This window comes from Bidens hawaiensis, unplaced genomic scaffold (genome assembly GCF_021521415.1).
Source record: "Bidens hawaiensis isolate Kalapana, Puna unplaced genomic scaffold, B.hawaiensis_p1.1 tig00015856_1, whole genome shotgun sequence".
NCBI lineage: Eukaryota > Viridiplantae > Streptophyta > Magnoliopsida > Asterales > Asteraceae > Bidens > Bidens hawaiensis.
In genome coordinates, this window is record NW_027492419.1 from 275,373 (window position 1) to 291,011 (window position 15,639).

Below are 15,639 nucleotides of genomic sequence, written 5' to 3' on the forward strand. Positions count from 1 at the left end.
GGTTAACCGGTTATTAAAAAACCGGTTAACCGGTTTTTTTTATAACGGTAATAACCGGTTATTTTAAAAACCGGTTAACCGGTTTTTTAATAACCGGTTATTAAAAAAAACCGGTTTTTTTTATAACCGGTTATAAAACCGGTTTTGGGTCCAAAACTTATAACCGATACGTAAACCGGTTACGTAAACCGGTCAAACCGGTTTTTAAAAAAACCGGTTTTTAAAAAACCGGTTTTCGGTTAAACCGGCCAAACCGGTTCCGTAACCGGTTTTTTTGACCACCTCTACCCCCCCCCTTCTCAGTGACGAGCTCACGGTGTCTGTTTTGCAGGTTATCAGAAGAACCATCTTCCAAGGGTCCAACCCCTCGTGGGAAACAGCTATCCAACCCCCAGGTTACCAGTAATCTGTCCGGGGTCCGGTTAGTGTTTCTTCACTTATGAACATTTGGTTACAACTAACAAGTTTAGTTTAATTACAAAATGACGATGTCTAATTTTGTATATTTTTTATATTTTCATATTTTTCACAAAATATGAAAAAATATTTATAGATTGACTCGCATAGAAAATTAAGAAGGTAAGTTGTTTTCCGGAAGAGTGGTACTTGTGTTGTAATACACATGACTCTTTCCTGATGTGTCTACTTTTTATACTTGGTTACTCATGACTTGTTTACTGCGTTGTGTTATCCTACTAAAAAGGTAATGTGTGGTTAGAAATAAATATGTTTATTCAAAAATAAATTAAACTAAAATCATATTTAATCCTTTTCAATATAGTGTAATAGTAGGAAACATTAGTTTTTTTAATGGAGACTGAATTTCAATCCCTACAAACAACACTTTGGAGGGGTATGGGTGACTCAATGAAGGAATACTGAGATCTTTGTGATCTCCAGTTCGAACTTGAGGGTGTCCGAGTTTTACCACCAATGGGCCTTCGGGCGGGTGGAGTTTCCCGAAACTGAAGATTAACTTCAAAACGCTTAAGGGATCAGTACGGCTTGATTTGGCCAGCTAACGGTGACCTTTTGACATTGACTCACCCCGTATGAAATACCTAAATAATTCTCTGTTGTCGGCCGATAAAAAAAACTAAAATCATATTCATAGAAACTTGAATGAATTATAATAATATTATAATCATCGTCATCGTCGTACACAGTAAATCTCACAAATAGCAAAGCTATGGTAGAGTCTGAGGAGGGTAAGATGTAGACTGCCTTACCTCTATCCCGTAAGAATAGAGAGGTTGCTTCCGGTGAGACCCCAACACGATAGTAGTTTTGCATCAAGCCTTAGACTTTAGGTACATAACACTCAACCATCGGGACACCGGCCGATTGGTGCGTGTACCCCTGTCTTTCGACTATCAACGTCACCACATGATGCCTGATTAACCTTCCGTCACTTTTAACATTATTTTCACAATATTAGTAAAATAACGTCAAAATTAATGCAATTTCATTTTTGTCCACCCGAATATTCACACATGTATACAGCATATGGGCGCACCTTATGCGGAGCGTAATTATAATAATATTGAAAAGGACAAAATACAGAAAAACATCTCAACGTTCGTGGAGCGTGGACAAGCATCATCGGCACCTTTGCAATCTCACAAACTTCAATGGCAAATGCGCGTGCTATAATTTACCTTTTGCCACTTTGACTTTGCTTAGTGACCATTTAGTCCCTTTGAAGTGTAAGATGTCTTGGACATGACCATTGTTTCCAAGTAAAGAGGGTCCACAAAATAGTAAAATCAATCAACTTATTCAAGCCAAATAAATGTGTTAGAGCATTCTCATCCCACCCCCTATCTCAAAACAAAAAATTACACTAAAACTTACTTTATTTTCTCTCTCCATTTCAATTAAATAATATTTTTTATACCTTTTATCATTACCTTTTCTCTTTCCTTTACTCACAACCACTTTCAAAATATATTAAAAAATTATAGGGGATGAACAGTAACTTTTCAAATATACAGAAAAATCACTACTTTTTCTAAAATATAAAAACTCTTCACTCACAACACCTTGAATCACTCTCTAAATTATAAAAACACCCCTCACATAATATGAGGGGTTGGATGAGAATGCTCTTATATTGATGAACCATCTTTATCATTTAGTTAACATATTTTCTGGTGAGCTTAAAATAGAGTATGTTTCAAACTGTCAAATTCGAACCATTTTATTCGATCCGTCCGAACCAACTAAGTTGGCCAACTTGGTTTGTTGTTAAAAAAAGTAACTTAGCAATTCGTTCAAGAACTCTTGTTATATGGTTGAATATATATATATACCTGTGGGGGTTGGGAGTTGAAGTAGTCGATGGTAACTGAAGTCAGAAAATTAAGTTTGACGATAACTTAAAAGGCACAAAACAACAATTATAGAATAGTATAAGGTCCAAATGTAAATACAGTGTCTCTCCTTTAAAACCTCCTCTTATTTGCAACCATTATCACCACTGTCACCTTTACTCATTTCTAGAGAGAGAAACCACCAACCACTGCCAAAAAAATGTCCAAATCCACCGCTCTGCTCCTGATCTGTGCTCTAATCCTCATCACACACCTCTCATATCCAGCCGTTGCTGCGGACCACAGTCTGAGCTGGATTCCGGCCGTCGGCGGCGCAGATCTGGATCTAGAAGATGACGTGGAAGAGTTTGCGATGAACAGCGAAACCACACGGCGCATTTTAGCAACCACTCGGCGATACATCAGCTACGGTGCGCTCAGCAAGAACAACGTCCCGTGTTCGCGGCGTGGCGCGTCGTATTACAACTGCCGGTCGGGAGGTCAGGCCAATCCTTACACGCGCGGGTGCAGTGCCATCACGCGCTGCCGTCGTTGAACGGTGTCGTTTGGTTCGGTTCTATTGTTTTATTTTATTTTATTTTATTTATTATTAAAGGAGCTTTATTTAAATTCATAAATTCTGGATGTAATTTTGAATCGAATTGCTGGCTCTCGTAAAATTAATTAATTAATACCAAAATTTTGTGTGTAAATGCATCTTTGTGTTTGTTGTTGTTCAATCGTGCATTATTGACTTGTACTTCATGCTTTATAAACTTGTACGTTAGAGCTGAATTAAGACTCCAGAGGTAATGTGGGTGCAGTAAATGTTGTTCTTTATTGAGATAATAATAATAATAATAATAATAATAAGGTATAAATACAACTATAATGTTGTTCTTTATTGAGATAATAATAATAATAATAATAATAAGGTATAAATACACCTATAATTTTGCAAATACATCAAAGTAACACCAATTCGGTGTGATTTTGTCGTAATTAATTGATAGATATAGGGCCCACCATCAAGGTCATGGGCCAGGGTCATATGTATGAGAACATGGGTCGGGTCCAACAATTATTACGTGTGCGGAGTGTTTCTGTGTGCGGAGTGTTTCTTTCTGTTATGAATTACCGACACCGACACTATTATTTGTATGACACCATGACTTCACCAACTATATTTTTATATGCACCAATTATATTTCGTTTTTCTTAAATAGTACTTTTGCACAGTAGTTTTTGCATTATAAATAGAATGATTTGAACGAAGGTTGATATCCAGAAGTAAAAAAAATATCATATTGTTTACTCAACATATTTCTTAGTTCAGTTATTACTTCGAAAATATTGTTATAATTAGGGCTAATATCATAACACGTTATCAGCACGAGCCCGCTTATATCCTAACCAAGAAAGGTAATAGACACAAAGGTATCTACATAAGCATCATAAACACTTCTTTAATTATGTACATTAGATATATATCTATGCATATACATATACTAACTAATATACTGAGTAATAGCAATAATGTGTATAAACATTGTTATTAAAATTTGATAACTATTCTAACTTTTATTTATATATGCACACTAATATCTCATTTAGAAGTTAGATTTATTTACACTAACAATTCTATTCTTATTATTGTGCATACTAATTATATATATTTTATAAAATAAACTGTATTTAATATCTTATTTATTATCTTACTTTAAAATAATTAATATTATATATTATATATATACACACAAACGGTAATGTTACCGTTATAAACGGTAATATAACCGTTGTAAAAGGTTATAAATTTTCACTATAAATAACCAATCATTAACCCCATTTCATTTACAACAAACATTCTTCATATTAAATTTATCCAAGATAAAGTTCTCAAAATGATTCACCCGGTTTTACTGTTGGTCACTATAATGCTTATACTACTTCTCATTCTAATTTTTAATCTCCCATCTGAAGATTTCGGCATTTTCTTTTTCTTTTATATGTTTATAGCTCTACCAATGTATTGTATCTCATTGTTGATTGATATATATGGATTCTAATATTTATCTTATTATGTTTAGCAACAAAATGTCAAATATAGCAAAACTCGAATTCCCTGCACTCAACATTTCTGGAGAAAATTATATGTCTTGAACAGCAAATGTCAAAAGACATTTAAAATATATGGATGTGTTAGACGCAATCCAAGAATACAATGATTGCTCTGACCAGGATAAAGCAAGAGCTGATGTTTTCATCCATAAACATATTGATGAATTACTACAGCATGAGTATTTTAATTATGATAACCCATATATGATATGGGAAGATTTGAAAAGCAGATTCGGTCATCTAAAGGAAGTTTTACTTCCTACTTCTAGAGATGAATGGAACAGTCTTAGGTTCCAAGATTTTAAGAGGGTAAATGATTACACCTCTGCTTTATACCGAATTTGTTCAAAGCTAGAATTTTGTGGGTATCCCGTAACAGAGGAAGAAAAGTTAGAGAAAACTTTCTCTACGTTTCATGCATCAAATATAAACTTGCAAACACATTATCGTTTGCAGAATTTTAAGAGATACTCTGATCTAAATGCATTACTCCTTGTAGCAGAGAAAAATAATGAATTATTGATGAAAAATCATCAATCTCGTCCCACGGGTTCATTAGCAATACCAGAAGCACATGTTGCTCACAAAAGTTCTCATAAAAATTCTGATCATAAATGGGAACAAAGTCGAGGACAAGGCCGTGGACGTGGACGTGATCATTTTGACAAAAGACATTTTAATGATCGTAAGCATCCATTCAAATGGAACAATAACTCTTACGGTCATGGTCGTGGCCGTGGTCGTAACCAGAGAGCCAATAATTATCATGTCCCACACAATACCAATTCTAACCACCAAAATAAATGGAATGAAGCTGGTAGGTCCGAAAACAATGGCACTTCATGTTTTAGATGTGGAAGTACAAACCACTGGGCAAAGGCTTGTCGCACAGCTCCACATCTGTGTGAACTGTACCAAGCCTCTCTAAAATGAAAAGAGAAAGAAGTGAACCATGTTGATAACTTTAATAATATCAATGCTGAGCTGAGCGTTGAAGACTTTGGGGTAGAACTTTGAAACAAAGTTGCTTGACTACTATAATTAGATGCAGTTATTAAGTGTGTTCTCATTATCTTTAATTATGTAGTTCCTCTTTCATGTACTACTTGTGTTTCAATTAAATAAAGTTCTTATTAAAATATCATATGTCTTCGTTATACACTTATTTTTTTTTCTTAATATTTTTCAATATTTAAAATGAAAATCACCGGAGCACAAGATCAAACAAATGAAGAAGATATATGTATAGCGGATAGTGGAGCCACGCATACTATACTTAGATCTAAAAAATATTTTTATAAACTGAAACCAACAAAAGGGATCATCAATACAATATCAGGTCCTACAAACTTGATAGAAGGAGTGGGAAAAGCTATTTTAGCATTACCAAATGGTACAAAGCTCAAAATAGAAAATGCTTTATTTTCCCCAAAATCAACAAGAAATTTGTTGAGTTTCAGAAACATATATCATAATGGATATGATACTCAGTCAAGGACTGTTAGTAATGAAAAATATTTGCATATCATAAGCAAAGATCAAATATTGGAAAAATTGCCAATGCTCCATTCTGGTTTGCATTATACATATATAAATGTGCCTCAAGCACATATGACAGTCAAAGAAAATTGTTGCGATTCTGGTATCATAAACTTATGGCATGACAGATTAGGCCATCCAGGATCCACAATGATGAAAAGGATCATTGAAAATACACATGGGCATCCACTGAAAGGTCAAAAGATCCACAAAATAGATAAAATGCCTCAATGTACATCTTGTTCTCTTGGAAAATTAATTACAAGGCCTTCGCCATTAAAAGTCGATAAAGAAAACACCAATGTTTCTTGAAAGAATTCAAGGTGACATATGTGGACCAATTCATCCACCATGTGGACCATTTAGATACTTCATGGTCTTAATAGACGCATCCAGCAGATGGTCTAATATCTCTTTATTATCGACTCGTAATGTTGCTTTTGCAAAATTTCTTGCTCAAATTATCAAATTACGTGCACATTTTCCGGATTATACCATTAAAAGAGTAAGGCTTGATAATGCGGGAGAATTTACATCACATGCTTTTGATGATTATTGCATGTCTGTGGGGATTGTTGTAGAACACCCTGTTGCTCATGTACACACACAAAATGGCTTAGCCGAGTCGTTGATCAAACGCCTACAGCTAATAGCTAGACCATTAATAATGAGGACAAAACTCCCTGTTTCTATTTGGGGTCATGCAATTATGCATGTTGGATCATTAATCCGCGTAAGACCAAGTATAAATCATAAATACTCTCCCACACAACTTGTTTCTGGAAATGAGCCAAATATCTCTCATCTTAGAATTTTTGGTTGTGCTGTGTATGTTCCTATTGCACCACCACAACGCACAAAAATGGGTCCCCAAAGAAGGTTGGGAATATATGTTGGATATGAAACATCTTCCATCATAAGATACCTTGAACCTTTAACAGGTGATGTATTTACAGCACGTTTTGCTGATTGTCATTTTAACGAGACAATGTTCCCGACATTAGGGGGAGAAATGAAAAAGCAAGAAAGAGATATATCATGGTGTATGCCATCATTGTTACACCTAGACCCAAGATCAAAACAAAGTGAGACAGAGGTTCAAAAAATAATACATCTACAAGAAATTGCAAATCAGTTACCTGATGCATTTACTGATATAAACAGGGTCACTAAATCTCATATACCAGCTGCTAATGCTCCAGCTCGAGTTGAGATTCCAAGCAAGCAAAACCATAATAATGCACCTCATGAATCTCAAAAACGTTTAAAACGTGGAAGGCCAATCGGTTCAAAGGATAAAAATCCTCGAAAAAGAAAGGGTTCTGAGAAGGATACTGACCCTAAGGAAGGAATGATTGACAAAACCTTCCCTCAGGAAAGAATAAATGATATAACATTTCCTCAGTAAGAAATAAATGATTCCAATAAAGAATTGTCAATAAACTATGGTAAATCACATATAATGTGGGATCGAGATGAAATGGAAAATATTGATGATATATTTTCTTATTCTGTGGCAAGCGATATCATGGAAGAAAATGATGACCCTGAACCAAAATCTGTAGATGATTGTAAAAATCGACAAGATTGGAACAAATGGAAAGATGCTATGCAAGCTGAATTAAACTCACTAAACAATCGAAAGGTTTTTGGACCTATTGTCATTACACCAAAGTCAATGAAACCTGTAGGATATAAATGGGTTTTTGTGAGAAAACGAAATGAGAAAAATGAAGTTACAAGATATAAAGCAAGACTTGTAGCTCAAGGTTTTTCTCAGAGGCCAGGAATTGACTATGAAGAAACGTATTCTCCTGTCATGGATGCTATTACGTTTAGATATTTAATCAGCTTAGCAGTCTCTAAAAATTTAGAGATGCGCCTTATGGATGTTGTCACAGCTTACTTGTATGGATCACTAGATAGTGACATCTATATGAAAATTCCCGAAGGATTTAAACTCCCCGATGCAATAAGCTCAAAGCCTAAGGAAATGTATTCCATCAAATTACAAAGATCCTTGTATGGACTGAAACAATCTGGAAGGATGTGGTACAATCGTTTGAGTGATTATTTGATAAGCAAAGGATACACAAATAATCTTATTTGTCCATGTGTCTTCATCAAGAAGACAACATCAGGATATGTGATCATAGCTGTGTATGTTGACGATCTAAATTTAATTGGGACACAAAAAGAAATTAATGAAGCAATTGCTCTTTTAAAGAAAGAATTCGAAATGAAAGATCTTGGAAAAACCAAATATTGTCTTGGTTTACAAATTGAGCATATGCATAATGGGATACTTGTGCATCAGTCAACTTATACTGAGAAACTCTTAAAACGTTTCAATATGGACAAAGCAAATCCTTTAAGCACATCGATGGTTGTTAGATCACTCAATGTTAACAATGATCCATTTCGTCATTGCGAAGATAATGAAGAGATTCTTGGTCCCGAAGTACCATACCTCAGTGCAATTGAAGCACTTATGTATCTTACTAACTGTACAAGACTTGACATTTCTTTTGCAGTTAATTTATTGGCAAGATTAAGTTCATCCCCTACTAAAAGACATTGGAATGGCATTGAACATATTTTTCGGTATTTAAAAGGAACTGTTGATTTAGGTTTATTTTATCCTAACGATTCAAAAGAAGGGTTAGTTGGTTATGCAGATGCAGGTTATTTATCTGATCCCCATAAAGCAAAATCTCAAACTGGATATGCATTTAAGAATGGAGGAACTGCGATTTCATGGCGTTCTCAGAAACAAACACTCATTGCAACATCTTCAAATCATGCTGAAGTCATTGCATTGCATGAAGCTTCAAGAGAATGTGTATGGTTAAGATCTATGTCACGACACATATTGATTTCTTGTGGACTAGAGAAAGATCGAATTCCAACTCCTATCTATGAAGATAATGCAGCTTGTGTCTCGCAAATGAAGGAAGGATATATCAAAAGTGACAGAACAAAACATATACCACCAAGATACTTTGAGTATACTCGAGACCTTATTAAAGACAATCAGGTTGAAATGAGATATGTCCAGTCCAGCAACAACTCAGCTGATCTTTTCACAAAAGCACTTCCCACAGCAACATTCAGGAAACATGTTCATGATATTGGCATGCGCCATGTACGAACAATGTAACGACCTGCAATTTGAGGGGGAGCTATATACTGCACTCTTTTTCCCTTAGCTAAAGTTTTTTTCCCATTGGGTTTTCCTTTAGCAAGGTTTTTAATGAGGCAGTACTTCAAGACTCCGACGTTTTGAAATGGTGTCATCCAAGGGGGAGTGTTATGAATTACCGACACCGACACTATTATTTGTATGACACCATGACTTCACCAACTATATTTTTATATGCACCAATTATATTTCGTTTGTCTCCTTAAATAGTACTTTTGCACAGTAGTTTTTGCATTATAAATAGAATGATTTGAACGAAGGTTGATATCCAGAAGTAAAAAAGATATCATATTGTTTACTCAGCATATTTCTTAGTTCAGTTATTACTTCGAAAATATTGTTATAATTAGGGCTAATATCATAACACTTTCTTCTTTTTACAAAGGGGTTGTTACCAAAGTATTTTAAAAAACCGGCTCTTTTGAAACTATTTACCGTTACCAAAATAGGTTATTTCTCTAAAAAGTCTCAAAATCCAGTTTATCTTTCTTAATCTTGCTGGATAACCTTCATTATTTCAAAAAGTAGAAACCTAGCGTTTGATCAGTGTCAAAACTCTACTTTTTTGTTAATTTTAGAAAACAAAAATGTCCTGCACCACTTTACTGGTTTAAGAATTTTCAATCCTTTCCTCTTCTCCGGTATACAGCTGTTGGTTGAATCCAAAAAACAATGTCAAGTGTCAACCACAAAACAAACAGAAATAAAAACAAGCATTATTGATGGCCCATATGATCATTCAACAAGTCATCAGGATGAAGAAACCTAAATCAATGAACACAAAAAATCTACAACAGAACAAAAAGAGACAACGCAGGCAAAAAAAAATCAGTTGACTGCTATTCAACAACAATTTGAGTTGATTCAGATCTTGAAAATAATAACAAAAAACGCAGATATATTGTTTGTTGGCTTAAATTGTGTTTGTTTGCATCAGATTCAGTCGGAGGTCACTTCCTTATCTTAAGCCTGACTCGTTTATCTTAACAAGTTAAAATGTCGTGCATGAGCTTGGTTCACCAAAAGTTCGAGGCAGATTGTTTATGTTTATAGATTTTTATTTTACACGCACTAGAAATGATGTTTGCAAAATACACATAACACAGAATTTATAAACATCAGAATTCATAATTTATATCTTATAAAATTTGGTTTAAAATTTATATGTAATTAAATTGGGGGTATGCTTTTAAACGATTCAATATTAAAAGAATTTTCCACTCTTTATTTTTTCATTGCCTCGATAAATTTAATAACAATTGAAGCATCTTTGCTTCAAAAACTCGCCTTTTAAGGTTCACTTTGCAAATTTATCGCACCCTAAAAACAATAAATATGTAAAACTAAATATGAACCAACTCAAGATTTCTCCTGGAATATTAATCGAAAAATGCAGTATAACCATACCCGAGTCAATGGTTGTCTTTGGTTCCATCTATAATATGCAAGTCTCCTATCCAAGTCAACGGTTGTTGTTGGTTCCATCTATAATATGCAAATCTCCTATTCATGACCTGATAGTATAAATAGAACATTAAAACACCAAACTAACAATAAAAAAAAAATGAAAACTAATATATTAAAGAATGAGGACTTACCTTTGATGTTGCACTCGGTTAAGTATTCTTGGTAGCCGTTAAACTTTTGCTTAAAATCAGAAAATTGCCTCTTATATAACTTATACCAATTCTTTTCTTTTTCCCCAATCCCGTCCTTCTGACCCGTGCCAAAAACAAATTTCCAATGTTTCTCATCCTCAAAGTCCATCATTGCATGAGAAGTCTTATACGAACACAAATGCTGCAAATTCGAAGAACTATGAAGCATGTCATCGTTATCATCAGGGGTATTATTATCTACTACACTCGTCACTTTATCACATTCAATATCGATTTCTGAATTAACAGATCGGTTATCTGCTTTCAACATTAACGTTTTATGATACGCCATCAGGAACGGGATTGGAGTAACGGGTCCCACTAGATTATTACTCGGCTTATGTTTTTCAGACCACTTGCTGCTACGAGACGAGGGGACGCGAAAGAAAAATGGAGGTAAGTAAGGTTGCTGACATGGCACTTCTAAGAACTCGAACGGTACATTTGTTAACTTTGCAGGGGTGTTAGGTAAATCCGAATATGTCAAGAATCCGAGACGTAGGACGCTTTTAGGTAGATTTGACCACACACTTCTTAACGCAATTTCATGTATACTCGTTGGCAAGTAAACGTCTTTCAGTACATCGTTAATGTTTATGGTTCCATGAGCCCCACCCGACTGGTACTCTTTCAAACTTCCGCATATGTGTTCGTGAAAATCCGTGCCAAAAGACGCGTTTGTCGAGATGTCGTTATCATTCTCACAGTTTTTATATAAATTAATACTGAGTATTCGGTTAAGATCTGAGTTTAAGTAACCTTCAAGCCAGTCACGTTTCAAATACTGAAATACCTTTTTGAACTTAAATTCATCTTCACCCGCCTCATAATAAACAGAATCTTCAACATCAAACGCTTGCTCGATGTGACCTTTATCTGAAGCTCTAGATGAATCCCACGAAGCACGATATCTGTGTAACTCAAGATTCCCAGAAGCCGTTAACGTAACAACCGAAAAACCACCAAAATTATCGGGTTTAAACACATGAGAAGAAACTTCTTTATCAAGAAACCCAAAACCAAAAACAAAATCTTTCTTTTGTTGCCAATTAACCCAAACCGGAAGCTGATCTTTAGCAAAATCTTGTTTTACAAGACAACTACCACAACCGCATTCGCGGGCACCCAATGGAATATTAGAAGGGAGTCCCCATGCATACAAAGATGAAGATGAGGAATTATGCCCAATGGAATATTAGAAGGGAGTCCCCATGCATACAAAGATGAAGATGAGGAATTATGCTGTAGACCATAGCAAAAAACACTAAACTCACAGTTCCAAAGCGAGCCCAATACAATCCCATAACCGGCTTCAGAAGCCCAACTGTAACTAACATCCTCAGATAGTGACCTTAAGTCAGACAAACGCGAGACCGAAACGTAACTCGGGTTAGCAATTTTATGGGCCCACCGTATAACAGGACCCGTGTGTTTTCTAATATCACAAAGAAAAAGCATGTGATTTGTAGCTAAAGTGAAGAAGAATCGATCGGGCCTGACCACTGAAAACGCAAGAAATCTATCGTTTGTTGCAATTTGTCGGGTATCGACTTTTAACAGAGGGGTAATATGGTAATTTTCATATCTTACATCGACGAGAAAAACGCTGGTTGAATGAACAATGATTAGAATTCTTGGATCCCAACTGAAATCACAACTCAACCAACCGCCTTTGTCAAAGTCAACATGCTCTTTCCATTGAACTTTTAATTTCTTCCCGGTCAACCTTTGAGTTGGTGTTGTGGGTCCCGAGATGGAATCAAGATCGAATAGAAATAAATCACCAGTTTCTAGCAAGACTAAACTTTCTTCGGGTATATGCGGGCTCCAACAAGCATGAACTACAGAACTTTTGAAGGATTTGTGATCGATTAATTCTAAACGAGGCGTGATTGTCCCGAAATGTTCCATTCTGATTATAATCTTGTAATAATGAACAGAATTGGTCGTCGAAGCTAACAAGTACCCAACGAAAGAATCGGAAAAATCACCTGAAACAAATCAGCAACTAGTTTGACCAAGTTGTAAAAAGTCAAAAGCTAACCCAATAAGTTAGTGCAGTTAATAATAGAGGTAACCTTACAGTACACAATAGCAACCAAGTTTTCCAAATCTTTGACCCTCTAAAGTCACTTAACTTTCATTAGGTGTTCCATTTTATGTAACTTTTTTTATAAAAGCTTAAACTTTTTAAAATTGAGACACATGAGACATACATGAATCTTGATTACTAGTAAGTGATCATTTATTTCCAATTAACTTGAAGTAGGAGAAAATAGTGAGGAAAAAACTGAATAAATGATAAGCAAGTATCAATATTGTTAACATTATATCAAACTTGAAATAGAAATAATCACTAAATAGTAACCAAGATTCATATATGTTTCATTTGCCTCGCTGATTTTTAACTTATTGAAATACCTAACCAAAATTGTGACTTTAAAAGAACAAATAAACATTATTTTAAAAAAGAACTATAATAACTACCTGAAGTATATTTACAATCAGCAAGCGGGCTGACAGAAATCTTGACAATCCGATGAGCCAACCCATTTTTCAAAGTCAAAACTTCAGTTTCACCATAACCTCCTTTAACCGCCAATCGTGAATTCACAACCGACAATGTAACAAACCCAACTTGATCCGAGTTGGACCCGCTGGGAAAGAATGCCAGGGTGGAATCAGTACCGGGACACCTCAGCAACTGAAGGCAATTATGCAACTGAAACTGTTGCGGATTTAAATCAAATGGCGGAAGTTTCGAAATAGAAGTGGATGTGGTAGGAAGACTAGAAGATGATTTGTGAAGAAATCTCGAGAAAGAAAGTGCAGGGTATGGGGGGATTTGAGGAGGGGTGGAAGGTAATGTGAAGATGTGGTGGTGAGTTTGTGGTTGTGGTGATGGCTTGAAGATTAACGGTCCGATTCTGTTGGAGGCGGTTGGGTGGAGGAGGAGTGGCGGCGAGTGGACGGACGAGATTGGCCATAAGGATTTCCATTCATCTGATGTGTCCATCATTTTGCTTCAAAGATTGTTCACAGGATTAGCTGCAAATATGTTAATACTTAATACTGTTATACAACATAGGTTCCATTGTGAAACCTGATGGCGAAGTACAATAAAAACTATGTAACTGCATCCCTTAAACGAACGGAATGCTCAGCGAACCATCCGGTGAGGAGTTCGTTTATGTTCCTCTGTCTATAAATGAATGGACATGAACAAGTAATCTCGTTCGATGAACTAAATACACGAACACGAACAAAGGCTATGCTCGTTCCATTGTGTTCGTTTACGTCTGTTTATGTTGATTAATGTCTGTTTGTTTATGTTTGTTCATTAAAAAATTAATATTTTTAATGAATTTTCTAACCTTATCAGTTATCATATGTAAAATTAGCATGTGAATGTTAAAAAAAACACCGACGCAGACTTGGTAGCCGGAGCGAACCCTTGATGCGGACATTCCCGGTTAGCCAAATCAAATAAACTTTTAGGACCAACCAAGTAATATAAGTCTGAGTTCAATTTTTAAGACCAGCCAAATAATACAAGTCAGTGCTAGTCATTTAATGGTATATAATAAATAGTAAATCAGTAACTACTTTCTTTGATGAGTAGATAGTATAGTTTAGTTTGTTCTTGTAATGAAATCTAAAATTTTAATAATTTATAAAATCCAAAAAAAAAAAAAGGATTCCAAGATAAGTCATTTACCTTTTCTATATGAAGTTGTGGAAGATGATCATAAGAGTCTTGTAATTTTTCCAATGATAGATGAGAGCAGCACATCACTTACTAATATGCACATAATTGTTGAAGAAAAAGCATCATATATTATGCATGTATGAATCCAATAAACAGAAATAGAAATCCATATGCACATATTTAATGAACCATAAGAATCACAGTCAAAAGTTATTGGAAGCTGAAAGTGCGAGTTTTGCATAACTCCTATCTGTAAAATCAATTTATAATGTAAACATGAGGAACAGAATAGAAACGAAACTAGTACCCATTCTTCTTCAACTCCATGATCGATCAGTAACAGTAAAAGTAAGAAAGGGGTTTAGGGTTTGCTATTTTTTATATTTTTTTTCAAAGAACCACTATTTATATCCCCGTCCTTTTTCTAAACCAAACTAACTAATGATTTTTCCTCGCACGTTGCGTCTCGTTTTCCTTTCTTTTACGAGTTACGACGATGAGTTTATACAAATTTGGTTGGTGTTGAATACGTTTGTTTGGTAAGAGAACATAATTAAACTTAGAAAACAAATTCATCTAAAAGAGATTAATATATTAAAAATGGCGTTAGTTCGATCGATAAGATAAAATATGGGCATTGATAAAAACGAACGGCGGAACCCAGTAAAACCCGAGTGTTTTGACGGTGAGTTGATGCGAATTCGATCAACATTGGTTACGTTCGTTACAGTATAAAAAAGACAAAAAAAAAACATATTGGCCAATTAACCAGGTGCCGCCAAGTGGACCGATAAGATGTTTGCGGCACCAAAGTTCAATGTTTATCCATAGCTTTAATTATATTATTAATACTGTAGATAAATTAGTGGACTGGTGTCACAAACGCTTTATTGGTCAACAACTTATGGTTGAGCAATTATTTAAGTGGGAGTAACAACCAGTGTTTTATGAGTGTTTGTTAATCTTGTTTGATTAACAACTAATGGAGGAGCAATTGCTTGCTCAAGAATGACTATATAGCTTGGAACTGTCGATATATGTCCTTCTTGGGTGGCAGTTGTGGTGGTATCGACAGGTTAGTCGACAACCTTTTTAGATTTT

The 15,639-nt window shown here is 35.1% G+C and overlaps 1 protein-coding gene across 1 annotated transcript; it reads right to left on the reverse strand.

Moving 5' to 3' along the window:
• Positions 1 to 10,674: 10,674 nt before the first annotated feature.
• On the reverse strand, positions 10,675 to 13,845 carry LOC143549901 (uncharacterized). The gene is made up of 4 exons (XM_077040676.1): positions 13,317 to 13,845; positions 12,049 to 12,820; positions 10,770 to 11,929; positions 10,675 to 10,685 (listed from the first exon to the last, which is right to left on the reverse strand). Exons 1-4 carry the CDS (start codon positions 13,843 to 13,845, stop codon positions 10,675 to 10,677), a joined length of 2,472 nt encoding a protein of 823 aa, XP_076896791.1.
• Positions 13,846 to 15,639: the final 1,794 nt, after the last annotated feature.

Excerpts from the sequence above, each read along its gene's own strand:
- LOC143549901 (XM_077040676.1), bottom strand. The coding sequence starts at position 13,845 with ATGGACACATCAGATGAATGGAAATCCTTATGGCCAATCTCGTCCGTC. Across the intron at positions 12,821-13,316 it reads TGATTGTAAATATACTTCAG|GTGATTTTTCCGATTCTTTC; the intron begins GTAGTTATTATA and ends GATTTGTTTCAG. Across the intron at positions 11,930-12,048 it reads AATTCCTCATCTTCATCTTT|TTGTCTTGTAAAACAAGATT; the intron begins GTATGCATGGGG and ends CGGTTGTGGTAG.